Consider the following 22,824-nt stretch of genomic DNA (forward strand, 5'->3'; position numbering starts at 1 on the left):
TATACATGGGCACAGAATTTGTCTGCTTTCTCTTAATGAGTGGTGCCATTGAGCAGGGCATCTCCTGCTAACCTAGACTGAAGTGGAAGTGTTCACTGGTTGATTTTTAGTGGGTGAATTGTGTTAGATCACATATGCTGGTTTTGTGGTGTGCTGCAAAGCATAGAATGTCTTTTTTTCAGATGGAAAAAAAGAGCAAGAATTCTTATGTTGTGTGTCTGTGTTTGGTGGTACAGGTTGAAGGGAAAAGAAAAGCAGGTGAAAACCATGGAGGCATTATTGGAAGAGAAGGAGAAGGAGATCATTAAGAAAGGAGAATGGCTGCAGGTAAGCTTCCTTGGTACTCTAAAGGAAAATAAGTTTTGCTGCAGTATTTCTGGCTGCAGGAAAGTCATGTTCACACTTCTAAGCTTGCCTTTTTCTTTTGTGTCCAAAGGGTCAGAAGGATACAATTGCACAATTAACCAGTAAAGTTCAGGAGTTAGAAGAACAGAACCTGCAACAGCTCCAACAGGTATGGCCTGCAGAGTGGATGTGGTTTGGGACTGCTGTTCAGGTGAACTGGAAGGGGTTGGTTTTGTACTCTGCCTCACAAAGGGTTTACATTGACTTCAACTCAGAGCTATTTTAAACCCTGCTTGACTTAAACTGGTAGTCTGCAGTGCAGAGAGCCCACTAGTTTAACTGGGTTCATCTGAAACGGGCTGAACGTGGATCACAAGTTCTGAGAGCTTTTCTTTAGCCTGGATGTTGCTTTGTATAGTGAGTAGCTTTGGTCTGAAAACTCTGAGGCTCATAGACAGAATCATAGCTTCCTTGTAGGTACCTCATTGCCAGACTAAATTAGCATCTCTGTAGGGCCATGGAGGTCATGGAGGAGCTCTTGCTGTAACTAAATGTAGCAGCTTCTCCTGAAGTAGTCGGGCTTTGCTGTGACTCCTTCCTGCATGTACCTGTTGCAGAAGTTGCAACTGGTTGGAGTGTTCTGGGTTTTGATTGCCTGCATTGGACTTGAGAACAGGCGACTGGACATCCTTGAAACCAGGCATTATTAACTTAGTGGAAGAATTTTTCAATGAGGTGGTATTCTTAGGTCAGTTTTGATTTTTGTGAATGATTAATGGGAGAAACTGAATTGCAGGCTTATTTTGGGTGGGTGTCTAGACAACAGACAGCATTTATGGCACAGGAAAGGTGGAATGGAGGGAGATTGGCTGGTGTGAAGTTTGGGATGCGTGGTGTAAACTGCTTCTAAAATCTATTGTGTTTAGCTATTCTCAAAGCAAAACCTCATGCAAAATTCCTGGTATTTCTTTGGCAAGTGTCCTGCTAGATGTGTGGTGCCCCTGCTCATGCAAAGAGTTGCTGTTAATTTGAAAGCTTTACAGTGCCATCAAAATGAGGTTGGGAATTACTTTGTTTTTAAGGTACTTGCTGCATCCCAAGTCCAGGACCTGGAGAGCCTGTGAGTATGCTTAGTAGCAGTTTCTTAAGCACCTGCTGATAATACACCTTCAGTGCTGGTGTTTATCTTAAATTGGATCGTATTAATTGATTTCAAGAATTTTATGGGCTTTGCTACAATAAGCTGTTGCTGATGGATGTACACCAGCCAGTGTGTCTGCTGCTGTGTATAATAGCAAGTGCCTGGCATCCCTGCCCGGCGTGCTTAAGTCATAGTGCTCATACACTGTGTGAAACTGAATGATCTCCCAGGGCTCTACTAAGTAGTGAAATTGCTGCTGCTTCTTGTGCCTAGTGAGAATTTCCCGTTCTGTTTAGCATGTTTAAAAGAGTGTGGATTTAAGTGCCTATGGCTGAGTCGCTAAAAGCAATAAACAGATATGGTTTGCTGTTTTCAGTCTGAGACGCAATAGCCAATTCGTCAACTCCTGTTTTATGGAGAAATGCTGCCAGACTTTCCTCTGTTTTGACTCTGCTTTGTCTGGCTGCTCAAAGTCAGAGGAAGGTTGCATGCCAAAAAGGGGTTGGTCTTCAGTACAGCTCTTGTAACATGCTGCCCCCCGAGGAGACTCCTGTATAGCCAGTACCTAAGGCAGTCTCACCTTTAGGAGAGTGTCCCTAGTACCTTTGGAGCCAGCTGGTTTGCAGGATTTGCTCAGGTGACCAATGTATCCCACTTCTGCTCTGAATGTTGAGATCAGCTATGACTTAAGTGTGTTTACTGATCAACATGTGTGAAATCACTATCTTGCTTCAGGCTAATTCTTAGCAGGTAGGTGTTTGCAGTACATGTTGTTGAAGCTGGCATGTATTTCCCTTAGGTTTTTTGTTTTGGAGCCATAGTGTAATGGTTTCTTCTCCATGTGTGTGCTCCCCTTTTGGCTGATTATTATATATAGCATACAGAATTTATCTTCTGCTGCTAAAAACTGTCTCAGCTAGAGCACCTGTCCCTTTTTAGCATAAATTCTTACTTATAACTTTTTTCTTACTTTCTGAATCATCCGCAGCTTGAAAGGGGAAGAAGAACAAATAAAGAAGTTGAAAGCTGTAGCAGAAGAAAAAGAAAGAGAAATTGCAAGCTGTGTAAAACAGTTGCAGGTAAAGCTTTAATAGAAGAGCCTTGTGCTGTAAGGAGCATATGTATTATGAGTGTGTGTCTATGTATATACATGTTTATGTATTGCCTCTTCTCTTGTAACAGGATGTGCAAAAGGAAAATGAATCTTTTAAAGTTCAAATTGAAGAATTAAAGCAGGAAAATTGCAAACAGGTACAGCTTCCAATTGCATTGTTACTGAGTGAAGTAAAAGGGGGTGGTGGTAGCTTGTATGGATGGCATGGAAAGCCAGTAGTTGCATTGACCATATAACTGAAGGGACAGCTTCAGGGTTGGATTGCACTAAGCCAGCTTTTCTGGCTGTTGTATATCTGTTCCTGCTTCCATTTATTGTGTGGGTTTCCTTGGGTTTTTTTTTTTTTTTTTTACCTTTGCTGATTTCTTGTCTAGCTGTCCACCCCTGTCTTTAAATGTTGTATTGCACCCAGGCTTCTGGCCAAAGGAGGCTGGACAGAATTCCCTTGAAGGCCAAGGGTGTAACTGACTATTTTTGCAGCACTGCCTGGTTAACAAGGCAGATTGTGACCTCTGCACCAGTCTTTGCTGCTGATCTGATTCCAGTGAGTTTCTGATCTGTTTGTAGGCCTCCCTAGCTGTCCAAAGTGAGGAGCTTCTACAAGTGTGAGTACTGCCAGAAGTTGAACACAGTAGATAAGTAGCAAAGTGTTTTGTGTCGCTTATTGCTGAAGAAATTTAAAAGATTAAATAAATGCCAAATGTACCATATCAGGGAGAGAAGTGCCAGTAAAAAAATAAAATCTGTACAGCCTAGTAAAACTTGAACATAGATTGTGCTCAGGCTAATAATCCTAAGCCTCAGTGGTCTGTGTGCTTGCACAGTGCTTGCAGTATGTGCCCACAATGTAAGGAAGCCACAATAGATTTAATTTTAAATGCATGCCAGCTCAGCTATATGTCTGAAGATTTAAATGTTGATGTTTCAAGCAAAGGTGACAAGTTTTTTTTCTTGGAACTTCAGCTTAGTAAAGTGTTGCTCATATTATAAAATCATCTGGTGAAAATCTCTTCCCAGGGAAAATCTTATGTGTAACAGTAGGTTATAATGTAGAGCTGAAGCACAGCCAACTGTATGGAAGGTAATGCCATACTGGCTTTTGTTGTGCTACACAAATTGCCACTCTTAAGCATTTTTCATTGTCTGAATTATTTTTCTTCTAAGTTAAATGACTTACAAATTGTGGACTAGGTGCTTGAAAAAGAATGCTTTAATCCAGCAGGCTGTGCCTGTTTTGTGGTGGTATACTAATGTGGGCTGGCTGACTTATCCTTGTCTAATGTGTTGCCTTTCTGTGGCCTTGATAAATGTGTGCAGATGCCTGTGTAGGCAAACAACAGCTTTGGAATGGGCTTTGCTCTGGCAGCCTGCAGTTCACAGAGCAGTAGGAAGCAAGCAGTACTGCCAAGTCAGTGAGCAGCTTTTCAAAGAGAGCCTGTAGCTGGGAGGAAGGTCAGTGTATGTGAAAGGGTGTCAGTGATTCACTTGAAATTTCTTAAATGTCTCCTGACTTGTCTACAATTTTCTTTGCTAATTCAGGGTTGCAGGGAAAGAGAAGGAAATTGCCAGTCTCCAAAATGAGCTTGCCTCTCAGAGAAATGCTTTTGAGCAACAGAGGAAAAAGAACAACGTAAGAAAATGCCTCTCCCACCTTCCCCTACCCTTCCTCCACCCTTCCCCCTTCCTCCTCCCCACCACCCAAAAAACCCAAGTCCCAAAGAACAACCAGCCTGTGTGCACAGCACTCCATGGCGCCTAGGGTGTTCTCGAGAGAACATGCTTCTGATGGTTGTCTGCTGTATTGTGTCCCCTGGACACTCTCCTCTTTCCTTGGGAGTGACTATAAGCATTTCTCACTACACTGCTCAGTTTCATCAGCACTTTGTCAAGTTGTTCATCTGGTGAGGGGGAGGAGACTTGCTAGGGGACACATCCCGCAGCAAGTTCTCAGACTTGGGTTCAAGCCTTGTTAGCCTTGTTCAGAAGCATGTCCTTTGCCAAGGCAAGAAGAGGGAGTCTGGGGAGGGAGGCTGTGAAGACGTAAGGTGCTGTGCTCTTGAACGAGTTATGGTCCTTGTGTGTAGCCATGGGAAGAGGCATTACATTTAGGGCTCTTGGATCTGGCTCTTTGCCTTCTGAAGAGTGAGTAATACTGATCTTCTGAAAGAGGTAGAGGACACTGAGCCTTCCTTTTTACAGTAGCCACTGATGGTGCAATATGGGTTGTTTGTGGGTGGAAGCAAAGACTGTTTCTTCCATTACAGAGCTGCAAGGTTACCTTCTTGTAATGCATTACCAGCAGGGCAAGAGCGTGGCATCTTTTGTATAAAGAAAATTGTTAAATACAGTGTTTTTAGCTCACCTGTCTCTCTGTGAAAGCCTATAAAGTCCAGTGGATACTGTGCAATGAACTTTATTGCTTAAAAGTGGGACAATATAAGGAAGATGAACAAGGAAAATACTGAAAATGTGATTTATTTGGTACAAGCAGTGTTGCTTAAGAGCTGAAATAAAGTAGGGCTAAAATGGCTGAGTAGTCTCGGAAAACGGATGAGCTGGAAAGGCAGAACATATACATGCCTGTTTCCTGGGGAATTACAAGGTCTAATTACCCTTTGTGGTGCAGGCAGAAATCTGGCTACTATTAAAGGCAGACCTTGCCTGTAGGTCCCAGCTGCCCACATTGCAATTTTATCCAACTTTGTTTTAATGTCTTGTGAAACAGCTCTTAGGATAGCAGGCAATAGTAGGAGGTAAAGTAAAATTAGTGTAGGTACACACTAGGATTTGGATTCCACTTTGTGTGGTGAATTAAAAGAATACAGCCTTTCAAAATAGCCTTTTGCTAAAGCAGATTGTTTGGAGGGTTGAAAAAAAAGTTAATTTAAATCCTGAGCCCTCTAATCTCCTCTCCACAAAGCCCACCATCCTTCCTAGATAAGAGCTGCAAAGCTCTTTTTATAAGGGCTCTCAACCTCTTAACTGAGCTTGCATTTTGATGTCTTGTGGAGTACACGTTTGATGACCTTGCCAAGAAAGATGCAGGAGTGCAGCACAGCATGGTGGTGTTTCCATGCGGGTCTGGGGTATGCTTGCCACTGGCGAAATCCCAAAACCTCCCAGGAGGGCTGGTGAAGCAGTAGCCACTTTTCTTTGGGGACAGTGGAGAGAGCTGCATGGGGAAATGCTGCAAACCAAGGCTCTGAGCTTTGTGCTTCTGTGATGAGCCCTGGCATAGTAGGTTTGGGTTGAGGCCCAAGGATCTACATGGGTAGATCTGGTTGCAAGATCAGGGGCATAAATGTGTACACCTCTGTGTAGTCTCGGATCCATGCTGGGTTCTGCAATGCAACATGCCTAACACTCTGTGTTATCTGTGGTTTGGTGTCTGTGTTCCTCACTACTTTTGAGAACTTCCCTCTTTTTCTTCTTACAAGTGCAGTCAAAGTATGGGGATGCTGTAGCGCTACGCTCTACAGTAACAACTGGATAAGTTTTGGATATGGGGGCAGGTTGGGCAGAAATTGGCATTTTTTCCCCCCGTTTTCACTCAAACTCTTTGAGCATCACGCTTGTTTTTGCTAGTGTATGTCATCTTACCCAGCAAAATCATCTTGCAGTAACCAGCATTTAAATGCAAATGGTGGAATGTAATGCAAAATATATCTCTGAAGTAAAAGTGGAAACAGTTTGCATATTGGCTGAACTGAAATCATTCTTTCTAAAAATGATTAGGACCTTCGGAAGAAAAACTGGAAAGCAATGGAAGCATTGGCATCAACTGAAAAATTGCTGCAGGACAAAGTGAACAAGACTGCCAAGGTTGTAATGTTAACTGCTAGAAACAATGCATTAAGCTAGAAGCAGATCTGCAGCTGTTTTTTTTAAATGAACTGGAGGCATTTAACTTTTACTGCAATTTAGCCTATTCTGAGTGATCATTCATATGCTCTCACCTCTGCTTCTTACTGTTGTCTTTAGGTTTCTTTTATTTATTTTAATACTTAGCTTGTGGGCATGCTGGTTTTTTTTTTTTATTTCTGTTTGTGTAATTGTTAGAGCTGTCTTTTACTTGTGGGGAGCTCTAGAATAAAAACTGCTGGTGAGCAACCTGCTTTCTCCTACTGGGCTTTTGCTGTGCTGGAATAAATTTATTGGAAGAACTAGGACTAAATTACTGTAAAAAAACAAAACAAAACAAAAAAAAAACCCTGGGGATTTCTCAGGGAAGTGGTGTCACCACATGTGTGAATTTCCTTCTTGAAGGCACATGAAGCTCATCAAATACCATCAGAGCCAATGTTCGGTATGATATGTGGTGTGAATTGCCCTGAATGAGCTTGCATTTACTGTGAGCCTGATTTGGTGCTAATTGCCACTGTGCAGAATTAAAAAGGATCAAAGTAACTTTAAAACCCCCCTCTCAAGCCAGGTAGCTAGAAGCAGAGGAGCTCTGATTTGGGATTGTGCATCTGTGTTTTGGAGATGTCTCTGCCCTTCACTCAGCCCTGCATTCAGGGAAGTTGTGTACCTGCTTTTGCTGTGTGCTAATGCTTGCCTGCTTTCTCTTGCAGTTGGAGGACTTCATCAAACAGCCATTTGCCACTTCTTGGTGGTTCCTAGATTGCTGAAAGCTAACACACTTAGCACAGCTTCACAACCTAATGTCTCCTATTCCTTTCTGTCTCAGAATCTCAGCCTACTAATGCCACGATCTCTTGCAGCAGAGGAACTCAGAGCAGCAAGGTGCAACAACACTCATGTGAAAGAAAAAAACAAATCCAAATATTAGTGAAGAATTTTGGCTGAAAGCTACCTTCTATGCAGGGTTTCAGGCTTTCTGCATTGAAACCCACTTGGGAGTCTGAGTGTCATATAGCTAAATTAAACCAACCTGCCACAAGCACAGCAAGCAAATGTCCTGTGGCTGGTCTGCTTTTAATGTTAAATAAATGGAGCAATAGATCTGTGGTGCCCTTGGCTCTGCGTGCTTATGTTTGCAGAACAATGACAAAACCTTGAGACTGTCACACAGCTCTAATAATTATTTCCATTGCATCCAAGCTTGGGGAAGAAGAATGTAATAGTCTCCCTGTTGAATACTGAAAAATAATATTTAGAAGATAGTCTTGCTTTCTTGGCCTGGTTCAAATGTGCATTAACACAAACTTTCCTTTTGACTTTAATTCTCTGTTTGTTTATTTGGTGATGTCAGTTTATGGTGACTTTTTCCCACCTAAAATGGTTTTAGTGTGGGTTTTTCAAAAACTGAGCAAGTTTGTTGCTTTTGATATTGCTTGAGTGGCAGGGTTGGTGTGATGCAGTTACTCAGCACAGTGTAGTTTGTGTTGTGAACAACTGAAGGTGTAATTTCTGTACAAACAGGCTAGATTGGAGGAGAACTTAAGAAAATAAAAGCTTGAGCATGAACAAATGTGAAGGCCAAATTCTGAAGCGGTTCAGTGTCAATTTTTGAGGCAATTTACTGACAATTTCAGAGACTGTAGTGCCTTTCTCACTTAAAAAATGACTTTCTGGCTTAAGTGAAGTGCTCTAGGCATAAAGAGGCTTATTGTCAGGTCAGTGGGGTATGTTGCCCAATTTCACATTGAACCCTTTTCTTGGTTTAGGAGAAGCAGCAGCATTTGGAAGCTGCCAAGGTAGAGATGCGTGAACTACTCCAGAAGCTGTTCCCGAAAGTGTCTCTTCCTTCTAATGTGGTAAGAGAAATGGCTCTTCTACCCTACTGCTGGCATTGGGGAGTTTTGGTCCTGCTACACTGGGCAGGCTGGAGCATTTCCCTATAGTCCGTTCTGCTCCTGGGTTTTTGCAGTGGGACATGAGTATCTTCTGCAGGTAATACCTGTGCTTGCCAGTAGCAAAGCTGCAGGTGGTTACTTTGAGAAAAGTCTTTTTAAGAACAAAAGAAAAGCTGTTATAATTTTGTGGGTTTTACCACCCCAGTATCTGATTCATCCACCCGTGTTATCTTGTGTCTGAGACAGTAAATTTTCAGGGGCAGATAAGGTCTGCTACCTGTTGCTCACTGTCTGGCATGATCCATAACTTTGTCAGCAACTGTGCAGATAACTGCTGGTCCCCTTTCCAGAGGAGCTGCACTGCCTCAGTGCCAATTAATAGAGTACAGGAGGGTTTGTTTTGTTTGCAAAGTTCCTTTGAAAACCACTGATTCTAACTTTATATTTGTTGTGGTTTTCAGTTGTTGGCAAAGGAGGAGTGCACTGGGTTCATGTGGTTTAGATTGTGCGAATGATGTGAGGTGGGACAAATGGGGTCTGCATTTTATTTGTAATGTCTAGAGGTTTTGAATATTCCTATTTAAAATTATTCTCAAATGTCCTGAAGTTAGTCTTTTGATGAACTAGAGAGAGTCTTTAAAAAGACTGGGTTTGTGTAAGGTTACAAAACAGTCTTCCTAGTGAGGTCCCTAGAATTATGTAGCACGTGTCTACTTAACTACTCAGGGATTTTGGAATAGATTCAGATTCTTCAAATAGATTTAAAGACTTCCCTTAAGTCTTCTAATTTTTCTTGTCAATTCCCAACCCTTGTAGGAAGACCTCTGTCACCCAGTTGTTTCGGTACTTTCAAGCTCCCGTACAGTGTACATGTCTCAGCCTCATGCTGGATTGCTGCCCGCTGACTGTCAGCTTGGCTGTGTGCAATACTAGCTGAAAAGCTACTGTCAGGATGCGTGTTAGCTCCAGGGAACTGAGGGACTGAAACATTGCTTGTAAGCCTGCAGTTGGGAGGCAGATGTCCTGAAGGTAGTTTTATTGAGGTTACTCTCAATTTTAACTGAATGCATTTCCCAACAGAGCCACAGTGAATGGATATGTGGGTTTGAAAAGATGGCTAAAGAATACTTGAGAGAGGCTTCAGGATCTGAAGATATCAAGGTAGGCACAAACAGTGGAAAGCTTCCATGTGTGTATTTTTTTTTTTCCAGTATAAATCTTGCAAATTGTGCTCTGTCCAAATTGTCAAACAGGTGACAAGAAAATTGTTGTATAGATATTTGCAAAGAATAAATCAGAAATGTATTTACATCTTCAAAAAGCACCATGTAGAGTTGTGAACATGCTTATAAAATTCAAAATCCCTGTTCCCTTTTTCAAGTAATTGTTGGATTTTTTCAGGCAACTCAGAATTATTGCAGTAGCTCACAAAATTTGTAATAGGAATTGTATGTGAACATTGCACTTGGCTGTTGTCATTGCATGGGTTGAAAATACAGACCTGCCAATGAATGATACCAGCTTGCTTGTTGAAATAGAACTCAATAATAGAACTCAGATCTGTCAGCTGAGGCATGACTCTTCCCATCCCTCTTCTCCTTTGCTAGGCTATGGAGCAGAAGTTGAAAGAGGCCGAGGAAATGCACATACTGCTGCAACTGGAGTGTGAGAAATATAAGTCAGTTCTGGCAGAAACGGTAAGCAGGATGCCTGGCTGCCTGTGCCTTGTGATGTTGCAAGCTGCCTTTCTTCTGTTATAAGCTTTCAAACTCTGCTCTCTTCTTAGGAGGGGATTTTACAAAGGCTACAGAGGAGTGTGGAAGAAGAAGAAAGCAAATGGAAGATAAAAGTTGAAGAATCACAGAAGGAACTAAAACAGGTATTTCTGAAGATCTGCTTTTTGCAGTAGCCAGGTAGTTTCTGCTTGAAGTAACAGAGAGTGTTTGAGCACTGTGGAGGCAGGTGTAGAACAGCCCTAGCTGCCTGGTTTGATGTGTGTGTGACCTGGGGATGAAAAAGGTGAAGTCTGCAACCAATATAATAAGAACAATCCTTCCTCACAACAGTAGTGTTTTTGGTGCTCGTATACTTAGTTTCATGCTAAGAGTGATTTTTATTTTTTCAAGGAATGCATTTCCATTTAAAAAAACCCCTAAAAAGTGGAGTAATTGTTGACGTCTTTAGACTTTGGCTATTCCTGTTGCTGTCTTTAGAGAAGCAAGAACAAATGAACAGCACAGGTATAAAAGGTCTTTGACTGTTATGACACGTCTCTGTCAGGCCTTTGCAGGTGATACAGGAAGCAACCAGTAATATTGCACATGGTCATATTAATGCTGATGGGATAAGAATCCAAAGATTCAGGAACATACATGTGCCCCATTAACGTGTCGAGGAATATATATGTTTTTCTGATCCTGGCAACTCAGACTGTATTCTGAATTTTTTGGAAGCTGTTAAAATGCTACTTAATCCATTATGGTCAGCTAATTACAGTTGAAATTGCTGCAAAGCCCTCTTTTTTAGGAGGGCTCTGTTGCTATGAAAAGTGGTAAGAAAGAAGTCTTACGTTTCTGTTTGATCTAGAGTTAAAGTAGGTCAAACTGCTTTTTCTCAACAAATTGTTTCTAGAGTACTTCAGCTTAGTAAATTTGAGTACCAAAGTATGAGCTTGGAGCGAACAGATGGGTGACTTACAAACATCATCTTTGAGGGACTTTTAAAAGGCTGTCAGATCTTTAACTATAGATGTGCTATCATCTGCTGCATGTATGCAGCCTCTAATAAAGCTAAATATGGTTTCTTTGTCTACATGTAGTATGAGGATGGGGACAGTTTTCCCTGTCTAGGAAAGATACTTCCCTTACTATGGCTAAGGGACAACTGGCTTAGTCCTTATATTGCAAATCTTTTAAGTATCTGGGCTTTAAATATGTCAAAGAACTTTTTATACTGGGAGAAGGTAGGAAAGGTGTTCTAACAGAGACTTGGTATACTGTGTTATTTGAGTATCTGATTTCATCCTTAATATGTTTAAATCGTAGAAGCAAGCTCATGTGTATATGGAGAGTTTGTCTTACACCAGCCCAACTAAATTTATCTTTCTTGAAAACTGCAGATGCGTTCTTCAGTCATTTCTTTGGAGCATGAGGTAGAGAGGTTAAAGGAAGAAATCAAAGAAGTTGAAACTGTACGTGCAGGTTTTTCTTTTTCTTTGAAGCTTTCTCTTACACATGATACAGGCTTATGCTGTAATTCTGAACTTCCTAGGACTTCTCTCTTGCAAGTAGTGCAGCCTGTGCTGCAGTTTAAACTGAATCTTTTGACAAATGTTTTTAAGAAGCAGAGAAGATGTGTATTAGAAATTGTCCTGTTCTTCACTTCTGTACTGACCTGCTGGGGCTCTTTCCTTGTGGGACTGAGCAGTTTACTTCTTGTTGATGATCAGGATTGGTTTTTTTTTTCTTGTAAACTGTTACACTTCAAAACCATAAAATATGTGCTCTTCAATCACTGGATTTGAAATGCTTTCTAAATGTCATGGAATATTTGATATAAGTTTAGAGCTAATTGTAAATCAAGAAAATGATACTGCAAAGAAGCATTGAAAACCTCTGTTTTAACTCTGTTTTTTTCTGTTTCTAGCTTAAAAAAGAGAGAGAACATTTGGAAAGTGAACTAGAAAAGGCAGAAATAGAACGATCTACTTATGTTTCAGAAGTCAGAGAGGTAAACATAATTGACCAAACTGTTCTTTTTCTTTTTGGTTACCTAGCTGCCTGGCAAACTAATCTAATGCTTGGCCCCTGTGGCTGAGGAGTTTGTATGCTTGTGACCTTAGGGTAGAGCGACACACTAATAACTGAGCAGAAGAAAAGTGGGCGTCCTAAGGAGACAAATCCTAAAACTCTAAACTTCATTTCAGCTCAAAGATCTGTTGACTGAATTGCAGAAAAAACTTGATGATTCATATTCTGAAGCAGTAAGACAGAATGAAGAGTTAAATTTGGTAAGAAGCTTGTTCTCCGTTGGGCACAAACTAGGTTCCCAGCATACTTACGAAACGGAGACTTATTTCAAATCCTGTCTGTTCTGCTAACCTCTTCAGCTTGATATTTTTGTCCATTGCAATCATTTATGTAGTCTGACTTTTACAATTTGTCTCTTTCTCTGCTCCTAACAATAGCATGTCTGGTTCTTAAGACTTATTCCAAAGTCTGCAAGACTTTCGTTCCTAAAACTTCTTGAGAATCAATGTTTTGCAGTGTAGACATATGCAACAGCAGATGTAATATCCTTGGACCAACAAAAGTTGTGCTTTCATCAGTTCAACTTGAGGATTATGCTATGCTGCTTTTTTTCCTCCAAAGCTTTGGAGGATGCAGCTGTGGTATCCCTGTCCTGCCTGTGCAGAGCCTTTTTCATCCTTCTCTGTATTAGCCAAAGCCAATGTTAGATTGAGAATATCCAGCCATTCAGCACCTGGCATCCTGATGTGGCTGAATAGCTGTGCTGGCTTGGTGCATGCACTGTGTTATAGCATGTTTGGCTAGAAATGCTCTTCAGCCAATAATACTTCTGTACTATGATTTCTCAAGAAGGAGTTGGGTTAACTGAGGCCAGACCTGTAGGCACAAAGATGCATGGTTTTCCAGTTTGAGCCCTGTCACTTTTTTCAATGCTGTAGGGCTGCAGGAGTGGTCAAATCCTTCCTCTGCTTGCATTTGAATGATGCTTTCTTGCTTGTGAGCTGGTATTGGGGAGGGTTGTCCCTGTCAAATCTTTGTTAGGTTTTAAAGTAATTGATGCAACAACCTGTCACTGCAGGCTGAGCTGATTTCAACAAGGTACTGCCACTAATGTAAATGGATTAAAATAGTCAATTTAAAAAGAAAAAAAAAAACCCACCACCCACCACAATAACTAACAATCTGCTCAAGTTAACAGTATACTTAGCAGGTCTAGTACAGCATTGATTAGCATCCTGCATCAGCCACCAGAGCCTCTTGTTTTGAAAGCAGGGGAAATAGGAATTGAATGCATATCTTAGAGTTAATCAGTGAACACCAACCTCTTGAATAAAAGAGGCAACAATCTATTATGTCTGTAACAACAACAGCTTAAAAAGCTGAGCTCCCTGCTAGGGCAGCTTCACGCTGCAGTCTGGTGACGCTGTATGGTAGGAGCGTAAGGAGGTGGTAAAGAACTACCTTCATGTAAATGTCTTGGGAATGCTGTCCAGTCTGTATTAGTTGCCTTTTTGCAGTAGACATGAGGTTGGGGAATAGAAACGATGGAATTTCAAAATGTGTTTCCCCCTAATTTATAAAGAGAACAAGGAGAGAAGCTGAAAATGCAGCATCCACCAGTCCAGGTGCTCTGAAGAGGAAAATGTTCCAAGGGTGAGACAAAAAGAACATGTAGGTTTGAAATCAGGGAGAACTCAGGGCTCTGAGTAGTGTATTGTTCACTTCTTTAATCCCCTGCTGGCTTCCAAGAAGATTGGCAGCAGGAATACTGAACATTAGCACAGTGCACTTCAGAAGCACAAATCCAACAAAACTGGCACTTGAGCTTCTTGTCAGCACTCCTGTTTGAGGCTCAAGGCTTAAGTGCTGTGGCTGGTTCTTTATGCTGTGTTGAAGAGCAATTGAAATATTCCTTAAAAAAATGTTTATATCCTTTGTACTAGCTGCCCTTAATTTACAGCCTTCTAAAGTATTCATGCCTCTTGACTGAAATAGTTTCACTTTTTTGGTTGAATCTAAACACGATCAACAGCTTAATATACCCCTGTCAGTGATTTGTGCCTTCATGTGACATCAACAGACTGGATAAGTCAACATAGTTATAATAAGTGGTGCTTTATTAAGATGACAAGTAGAGCTTTTTAGTTTATTTGGCAGCGTAGTTACTGTTTAGCCTGAATTAGAAAGATGGCAATCTACGTTTTTGCATATTTGCTGTGAATTAAGTTGGAGTCTAGGCTGACTTTTGTGGTAAGAGTGCTGGAGAAGCTTATGTGCTGTCAATATTGCCAATATTCCTACTGGCAATACAGTTTAAAAGTTAAAACCACATAATGAAGCTGATGCCAACCATGTTGTCTTCTGTAGTTTCCATTCTTTACATTTATCTTTACAGATGGAGTCTCTTTGACTGTCCTTGTAAACCTCATCATACATATTGACTAATCCAGTGTGTGCAATAATTGTTAGTTACCTTACTCCCTTTGCAGTCAGTGTGTACTGGGATAGTCTGTGGAACAGACAGATGAAGTCTCAGTGTGTGTGTCTGAGGGGAAACTGATTTTCTTTGTTACTATTTTGCAGCTGAAAACACAGCTAAATGAAACACTATCAAAACTCAAAGTTGATCAAAATGAGAGACAAAAGGTAGCTGGTGACTTGCCCAAGGTAAGCAGAGACCCATAACAGTTGCCGCTGTAACTGTAATCAAAACCCCAAAGTTCTGTAGTCTTGCAGTGCTGAAAAAAGTGGTTATTTGAGCAGTTTGAGGAGACTGCCTGCCTGGAAGGGGTGTCTTATTCTGCTTGCTGGTTCCCCAAGTGACTGAAAATGTGTGTGTCATGCAACATACCTGCATGTTTGTTGGAATGATAAAAATGCAACTAACAGTTCAGTTTAATTATCCTTTGTGGAAGAGTCTCTTGTGCAGGATAATTCTGTGCTAGTGGGAACAAGTGGTGATTTGGGACTGACACATAATTCATTGCTTAAAGACATCCAGCCTAACAAAAAGCCCACCCTGCCCCATGGCCTGAAACTTTAAAATCCAGTCTCAAATGGCAGTGGGTTACAAGTTGTTTTTTTTTACAACTGTCTGCCCATTTACATGTGGTTGTAAATCAGCTATAGCCCAGGAGACTGCAAATCTTTAAAGTTAGTGCTATGCAAGTTTGATGAGACAAGCAGGTGGGTTACCTCTGCTCTTCCTCAATGGCCACTCTTGCAAGATAGGTTGGAATTGGAAATCTTTAAGCACAAAAGGTTTCAGTGCTGTCTCTCAATCCAGAAACAAACCTCTCATGGGAGAATTGATAAATGGAGACAAGAATAGCCTGCAGAGGGGCTGAGCTCTGACTCCAGACTGTATAACACCTTGTTCCTTCTGCAAAGTAAGGAAACTGGGCTGTAATCTTGCAGCACTAGAGTGGTGAGAGCTGTTGGAGGAGCAAGTCTTGTCCTGGGACAGGGACAGACAATTGCAAAAGCAGTGCCAGGAGTTGAGAAGGTAAAGGATACTTGCTGTAATAATGTGTTTAGAACATTTTGCTCAGGACAATTATGTTGGAAGTTGACATATGAAGTGAGCATGGTTCATGGTATATTCTGTATAAATGCAGATCTAATATTAGGCTTTTGAGGCCTGCTACTCTTTCACAGAAAACTTGCCTGCACAATTTTTACCTATTAATTTGACATGAGACTATTAAAGTTTCCCCATAGAATTGCTCTCAAATGCAGGCAGGCTGACATGCAACATGCTGATTGTAAGGAGACATGTCAATCTTAGCAAATATGTTGGTCCCCAGAGCAACATGTTTCATGGGTATGAAACAGATTTCTTCCTAAACAGGGATTTTCTGTGTTTCCAGGGCTCTTGGAGAGACGGGGATTTGCTTCTCAGCCTTCACTACTTGTTGCACCTCTGCTGTTTTTTGTGGGTTTTTTTTTTTTTCATTTCTTTCCTTTCTTCTTTCCTCTATAGGCCCAGGAGTCTTTGGCATCTCTTGAGAGAGAAATCGGAAAAGTTATTGGGGATGCCAATGTTATTGAAAACAGCGATGTTTGCACAGAGTCAGTGAGTATTTCTTTTGAGCCCATTCTCGGGGGCAACGCAAATCTCATGCGAAATTATGAACTTTGGGAAAAGAGGCTCGCCAGAGGAACAGAATTGATGGTAAATTAAGGCTTGATGAAACTTCATGCCCTATAGCTTGTCAGGATGGTGTCTTGGAGCTGTATCCCAAGGATGCTTTGGGAGTTCTGTTGTCATCTGGATTGTGACCTCTTTCTCAATGCTCAAATTTGTAAGGAAGAAGGGGAGAGATTGCATACATGAGATCTGGGCTTCCAGTGGGTTTTGTGGTTTAAGCAAAATGGGGAATACTCCAGACTTGTCCCTTTCAAGAAGGGAAGCTAAAAATAAATCTGCTGGTAACTAAATGAACTTCAAATACTAACTGTTGGGTTTGCTGACATTTTTAATGCCAAAGAAAGAAGCAGTCTTGCATGCTCTGTTACACCAGGGCAGAGAGTGGTTCTTGCCAAAGCTTTGACTCTTCTGGTTATCTCTAGCTGTGGGCAAGAGGCTGTCCTTAGCCACTAGTAGGTGCCAGACTTCAACTTCAGCTGGTCCTGGCTCCTGGGGATTTGGGCTGACCTTGATGTGGTCCAGCAGCAAAATCTTGCTAGCTTCAGTAAACAACAGACTTAAGCACTGCAACTACTGGTGTTTATCCAGGGGAAGGCTAAAGCAGATGGAGCTATGTGGTGTCAATAGAACTCATCACCCACTTTCCTCTGATGTCCAGAGTGGAATTAAACACTGCTGTTTGAGTGGGAGAGGAGCACTTGCTAATAGGACAATTTATATCGATTTCTTTTAGCTGCTGGAAGTAAAAAGCTTCGTCAGCTGCAAGATGAAGCTAGGAGTCCTTTGAGGTGTACTGTAGAAAAGCCTTTGCCTTTGTAGTCATTAGCAGAAATGAAATGGCTTTCTCAGAGTAATCAGTCATGGGTGCTGATCAGCCCTTCTGCTGTGGGTTCACCGTATCCACACTGAGCCACTGGCATCACTGAGTCAGAGATGCAGCTGGGCTGATGAGACTATGAATGTCCCAACCTTGTGAGCTGGTTTCCTGGGAGGGAAAGGAAAGGTATTGGGCCCTCTCCTGTGCTGCCAGCAGGAGGCCAGCCTGTGATGGTGGCAATCGGGTGCTCTGTATCCCTGTGTGCAACAAGCTGGAAAAGAAAAACCTCCTCAAACCAATGACAAAGTGCTTGCTCTCTGCTATGCCTTTATGGCTTACCTCATGATGTGTCAAAACAGTAGTACCATCAGCTGTTTGGCTTTGTGACTGGTGATACTCCTGAGCCAGATGTCATTAGTTATGTCCTGCAGTGGTCTGAGCATGCTAGTTTAATTGCTTTAGCCTTAACTTTGTAACCCCTCTGGCTCATGAATTGCTCTGCTGTAGCTGTGTGGGCACATTGTGGAACCCTAACCAGGTTTCCTCCAGAATATCCATTGCTTTATTCTGAAGAGGAGTGTGGAAAAACAGTCCTAATAAACCTGCAATTAAGACTTCATTAGTAAAAATACTTTAATTGTCTATGCAGTGCTCCTGACAGGTAGCCATTGCAGAAGCTGGAATTAGAACATCTTTATCATCTTCCTCAAGCCCTTTTTGTTGCCTTTTTTTTTTTTTTTGGGAGGGGCAAAACCTAGAAGCCTAAAAACCCAGCTTAAAATAGCTCTCAGATTAAAAAAGAAAGTCTTCCAGCCACTTCCACCTAGCAACAGTGTCTGTCTTGTCTTTTTTTTAAAAGACCTGAAAACACACGCTCGAAAATGAGTGTATTTATTCCTTCTGAGTACTGGAACCAACCCACAAAATTGAGAAATGATGCATGCGTAAACTCTCAAACACATTCTGTGTGTTTTCTTTAGACTCCTTTTCTTTCCATTTAAAAATAGACCATTTGGTTTTTCTAATCAGCTTCCTTGTCACTTGTGGGGCTAGATGATGACTAAAGGGTGCCTTTTAGTAGGCTTTAAGGAAGTCATTTATATTCGGCAGCTGGCTTAGGCTGTAAACTTATTTTGAGGCTTATATGAAATCTAATGTGTTTTCCTCCCTCCTCTCCCCCCCCCTCCCCACCAGTCTTAGTGTGAAACACTCCATCATTGAAAGCTGAAAATGCTGTACATGTAAAGCACAGTGGAGGGGAATCTGTCAGTTCAGTACGTGTCTCAGCTACTGGGCCTGTGATCATAGGGGCTTCCTTACTACCATCCCCTTCCTCTCTTCGTCCCTGTACCCCAAAGACATGCCCTGCCCTGAGCCTTGGGGAGCATGGGGCTTGGGAACAGCGAGGACTGTGTAATGTAGCCTTGCACTCCTGGGTTAGCAGAAGCTGTGGTCTGACTGTGTTGAGCCCAGATCCATCTGGATCCAATCAGGATTGGCCCCAGGAGGATTGGGGATGCATCTATAATTCATGAGTAAACACTGCCTGATAGGAGTGAAGTCACAAAAGAGAAGGGGGGTAAGTAAGAGAGAAGAGCTGTACCCAGAGATGGGGGCTGACAGGGAATTGAAAGGCTCCTTCATCGCTGCTTCTGTGCTAATATACATGCACTTTCATCCCTAGTGCTATCGGTCCACCCTGTGATTCATTCATGTGCTGGGATGCTAATTGCATTTGCCTTTCCACTTTTATTAATCTGTGTAAGATTGCTAAATGAAGTCTCAGCCTTGACAGGCCAGATTTTCTACTCTAATAAGGGTAAAATAGATTAAGGCTACCCTAATACAGATTCCCAATTATTTTTTTGTTTTGGTGGTTTTGTTTTTGGTTTTTTGTGTGGGTTTTTTTTTCCACAGATGAAAAATTTTTACCAGCTGCACTCAAGTAAAAGCTTTGCAATATACTGCTTTGTTCTCTTGCCTGAGCCCAGAGTAGTTTCTGTAGTAGTACAGGTGGTTGAGTTTGATTTACTGCTTGCTTCACATTACAGCAAGTCTAGAGGTGTTTCCAGCCAAGTGGGAGCTGGGAAAGTGGCCCTCTCTGAACTTGCTCTAATTTCCCTGAAACTCTAGGGAGAGATTTGCAACAGCATTATGCAATCAGTCTCATTTTTTTAGTAAAACAGCTTGCTGTTGGAGCGGGGTTGTCTGATGCTGTGCACTTGTGAACACCCCCGGGCATGTGTTGAGAACTGGGAACTTCTGTATCGCTGACCCTGAGGCAGAGGTACTTATTTTGAGCTGTTAGATTGCAAGGGAAAACTCTCCTATAGGTTATCTGCACATTTGTATTGTGAGCCAAATAAGGAGTAGCAATGTGTTTTAGATGGGGAGTTAGCTCTGAAGGAGCTAATCAATAAAGGTAATAAACAAGGGATTATATCACTGTTAGCTCGGCAAGACTTGTGTTGGGGTGGAGGGCAGGCAAGAGGGAAAGAGTCCTTTTTGAGTTGGGACACTTCTCTATTAATAAACTGTTGAACTCATTAAAAACACTTTGTTTTACAGAAGAAAAAAAAAAAAACAAAACCACAAGCTCAGCATTTTAATTTCAGGGCAGAAAACCAGTTTTCTAGCTCTTGGTAGCATTTTTTCTTCCTTTTCTCCATATTGATTGGTGCTTAGACTGCTTTGTGAAGTCCTCATCCGAGTCCAGGTTTCATTGGCAAGCAGGAATTTCCCAGGGGCTCAGAGCAGAGGATGAACCTGTGGGATAGGTGGTAAGCAGCAGCCCCTGTCCTGAGTCTGAACAGGAGCACTGTGGTGGAGAAAGGTGTGTGTCTCCAGCAAGCTGTTTCAAGTAGTTTCACAGCTGGAGTTGCCTTGTGCTTGTATATGGTGTACTGCTGAGGACACCATCCTGCAGATCCTCATACAGACCAGGTCCTTGGTGGTCTGGCAGCCCTGTTGTTACAGCTGTGGGGTCAGAAGTCATCCCTCCCGCTAGGTGCATCATCACTGCTACAAACCATGTGCTCTTGTCTGGATGGGGTTTTCATCCAGGCTTGTGAGGATGTGGGACAGCTAACTGCTGAGGCTGGATCAGCTGTGGTTACCAGCACAGCAGCTGGAAGGAGTAAGTGTAGTTCTGAGCAGGGAGGGTGGAAGGCAGAGGTCATGGTGTTTTCGCTGGTGCTTAGTGTGCACAGGTAATTCCCTGGAACAGGAAATAGCTTCTTGAATTTGAACCATGTTCTCTTTAAATGTGGCTGTAACCCTCTGACTTACAAGAATTTGTTCCCATCTGTGCAAGGAATTGTAATTTTATACTGAGGATCTAATTCTAGGCTTTCTTGGTAATTAGATTGTAAATGAGTTTTTAATGATTTTATTTTTTTCTTTCTTTCTTCCAGGAATTGACTGATAAAAGGCTAAATGTGGCAGTGAATCTTAACCAGGATGTAGGTCATCTCAAGAAGCTGCTTGTTTCAGTAAGCCAAATGCTGTCAAAGGGACGAGAACACTACCAGCTAGTAGGTAGGTGTGCCTGGTGGCCATCTAGTTGAACTGGTGGATGGCTGCCAGGAAGGACACTGGTCCTTGATGGTGGGACCCTGTTCAGATTTAAGAAGTCAGGTGTCTCAGTCTCAGAAATCTGAGACTTCGTATGTGTACATCATCAAAAGCTTCTAGTAGGCACTGGACTTGTTCCTCTCTGGATTCCTGCTTCAGTTAGCTGGGACTAATCTCACATCCCCATGTCCCTTTCCAGACATGTAAGTCTCTATCCCTCTCTTCCAGTACCTGCTACTTCATGCAGCAGATTTCCCAAAGTTTTGTTAACCCAGTGCCTGTGCCTTGTTTCCTTCATCCCAGCTAGACAAGCAAAATGTCTACACTTCCATGCTCTGATTGCTTTGGGATGGGGGATATAAAGTAACCCGCAGGGCTTTTGCTGAGCTAACAGCAATGGCTTGCTGTGGTCATGGGGATATGAGTATCTGAAGCATCAGTCTGGCATGAACTCTTTATCCAATTATAGACAAACAAACAAGGCTTTTATTTTAATATAGAGCCAGCTTGGAAACCTGAGCCTTTGTGGTTGACTGCATCATGCTGGTAAACTTCTTAAGTGACCCAGAGCTAGCTAATGGTCAGATAAATGTGAGACATGAAAATTTCTCAGGAAGCTGATGCAGCCTCTTCCAGATGAGCTGAGAGCCATGTCTGAAGGCAGGTTATGAACTGTTCAGTTTGGGAGACAGCAAAGCCTTGGCACAGAACATGCTGCTCTTGGAAGTGTCAGAATTGCCTCTCATCTGCTGAGGATGGGGACTTAGCTTTTTCATAATCCAGGTATTTTTCTGCTGCTGGCTCTGTAATACAGCATGGGCAGCAGAGCTGGTAACAGGGTGTCCATGGTGGGGTGAGCCCAGCCTCATAGGATGGGCTTGGTGCACGGGGGAGGAAGGTGCTAACTGTGCCTTGGCCTCTGCTCTGGGATGCTTCCACCACCCTGGCTTGTCCCTCTGGGTTTTTTTGTGGGCTGAAGCTAATGAAGCGGCTGGAGTGAGCTGCTGAAGTACTGGTGGATTTGCTAAAGCACTGCCCTTAGGAAACTGCTCAGCTGACGTGGAGTTTTGTGTTTCTTTTGCAGAATGAAGTCACTGGGGAATCGTTAATTTGAGGATGGCAGAAGGCATTGTATTATATTTTGCCAAATTAAAGCCTTATTTATGTTTTCACCCTTTCTACTTCGTCAGAAACACTGAACAGAGTTTTGTCTTTTCTAATCCTTGTTAGACTACTGATTTAAAGAGAAGAACCCAGCTCTGTAGACACCTCCAGAGTTTAGTTTTGTAATAAAAACAAACCTGTTTGGATAATTAGACCTTTACATTCCTGGAGAGACAGTAAACACATAATCTTGTATCTTATTTTGCTCAATAAAACTTGTTCAGAAAACTCCAACGTGGTAAAGTCACCAACGTGATATAACATTTTAATACCGATGTTGTACACTGTTCTACTTAATTACGTTTTTGGGATTAGCTGCCTCTGACTTCAACCTCAAGTAAGCACTCCTTTTTTTTTTTCTTTTTTTTTTCTTTTTTTTTTTGTTGCTAATGTAATCAGTTTTTGTAATGGTGTCAGCAAATAAAGGGATGCTATTATTCAAGGTGTTCCTTCACTCTTCATTTAACTGGATGTGGATGACTCTGGTGAGATTTCCACCTCTCCCCTCTCTGAAACAAGCATCAGGCTGCACTCTGTGTTCTTATTTCTGGGCAGAGGAGGAGGCACAACCTTGAGAAGAGGCAAACTGGTGCCCTTGCAAACTTCAGAGTGAGTCTTCCTTTTAAAGAAAAGATACTAAGGTTTTAAAAGTAGAAGAAATTGCCAGCAAACTATCACATGAACTGTAGTTCAATGTCATGCGTTGTCTTTGGGAAAAATCTGAGACTACAAGGGGAAGGAACAGTTAGAAACATTGGATTATATGGCAAAGCCAGCTTTTGTGGGAGGATTGTATGAGCCTGTCCAGCTGCCTGTGGTATGCAGAGTATCTCTGTTTGCCCCAGACCTGCCTCCTGGATGGAAGTCTGTGGTGGCAGGACTTGAGGTGTGTGTGCGTGTTACATGGGCTGTTACTGGGTCCTTTGTTGGGAGCAAATATGGGGAGGACATAGGACAGGGATTCTTCTGAGGGTGTGGGGAGAGCAGGTGCCCCTCCTCTGCTTTGGGTTTG

General features: G+C 42.1%; 1 protein-coding gene across 8 annotated transcripts in view; it reads left to right on the forward strand.

Moving 5' to 3' along the window:
• Window positions 1–22,254, forward strand: part of KTN1 (kinectin 1) — a 79,839-nt gene extending 57,585 nt beyond the window's left edge. For 4 of the 8 annotated variants that reach the window (XM_065683046.1, XM_065683045.1, XM_065683047.1 and 1 more), the window contains 19 exons: window positions 237–327; window positions 437–514; window positions 1,428–1,465; window positions 2,475–2,565; window positions 2,669–2,737; window positions 3,168–3,205; window positions 4,140–4,230; window positions 6,336–6,422; window positions 8,231–8,320; window positions 9,440–9,520; window positions 9,967–10,056; window positions 10,146–10,238; window positions 11,478–11,549; window positions 12,005–12,088; window positions 12,285–12,368; window positions 14,692–14,775; window positions 16,091–16,183; window positions 20,489–20,612; window positions 21,733–22,254. In XM_065683046.1, the coding sequence (XP_065539118.1) occupies window positions 237–327; window positions 437–514; window positions 1,428–1,465; window positions 2,475–2,565; window positions 2,669–2,737; window positions 3,168–3,205; window positions 4,140–4,230; window positions 6,336–6,422; window positions 8,231–8,320; window positions 9,440–9,520; window positions 9,967–10,056; window positions 10,146–10,238; window positions 11,478–11,549; window positions 12,005–12,088; window positions 12,285–12,368; window positions 14,692–14,775; window positions 16,091–16,183; window positions 20,489–20,612; window positions 21,733–21,737 (1,483 nt within the window). In that variant the 3' untranslated portion in view covers window positions 21,738–22,254. The remainder of the gene's footprint in view (window positions 1–236; window positions 328–436; window positions 515–1,427; window positions 1,466–2,474; window positions 2,566–2,668; window positions 2,738–3,167; window positions 3,206–4,139; window positions 4,231–6,335; window positions 6,423–8,230; window positions 8,321–9,439; window positions 9,521–9,966; window positions 10,057–10,145; window positions 10,239–11,477; window positions 11,550–12,004; window positions 12,089–12,284; window positions 12,369–14,691; window positions 14,776–16,090; window positions 16,184–20,488; window positions 20,613–21,732) is intronic. The other 4 variants (XM_065683048.1, XM_065683052.1, XM_065683049.1 and 1 more) reach the window with 3 other exon arrangements.
• The last annotated feature ends 570 nt before the right edge of the window (window positions 22,255–22,824 follow it).

This window comes from Lathamus discolor, chromosome 6 (assembly GCF_037157495.1).
Source record: "Lathamus discolor isolate bLatDis1 chromosome 6, bLatDis1.hap1, whole genome shotgun sequence".
In the NCBI taxonomy this organism is placed as follows: Eukaryota; Metazoa; Chordata; class Aves; order Psittaciformes; family Psittacidae; genus Lathamus; species Lathamus discolor.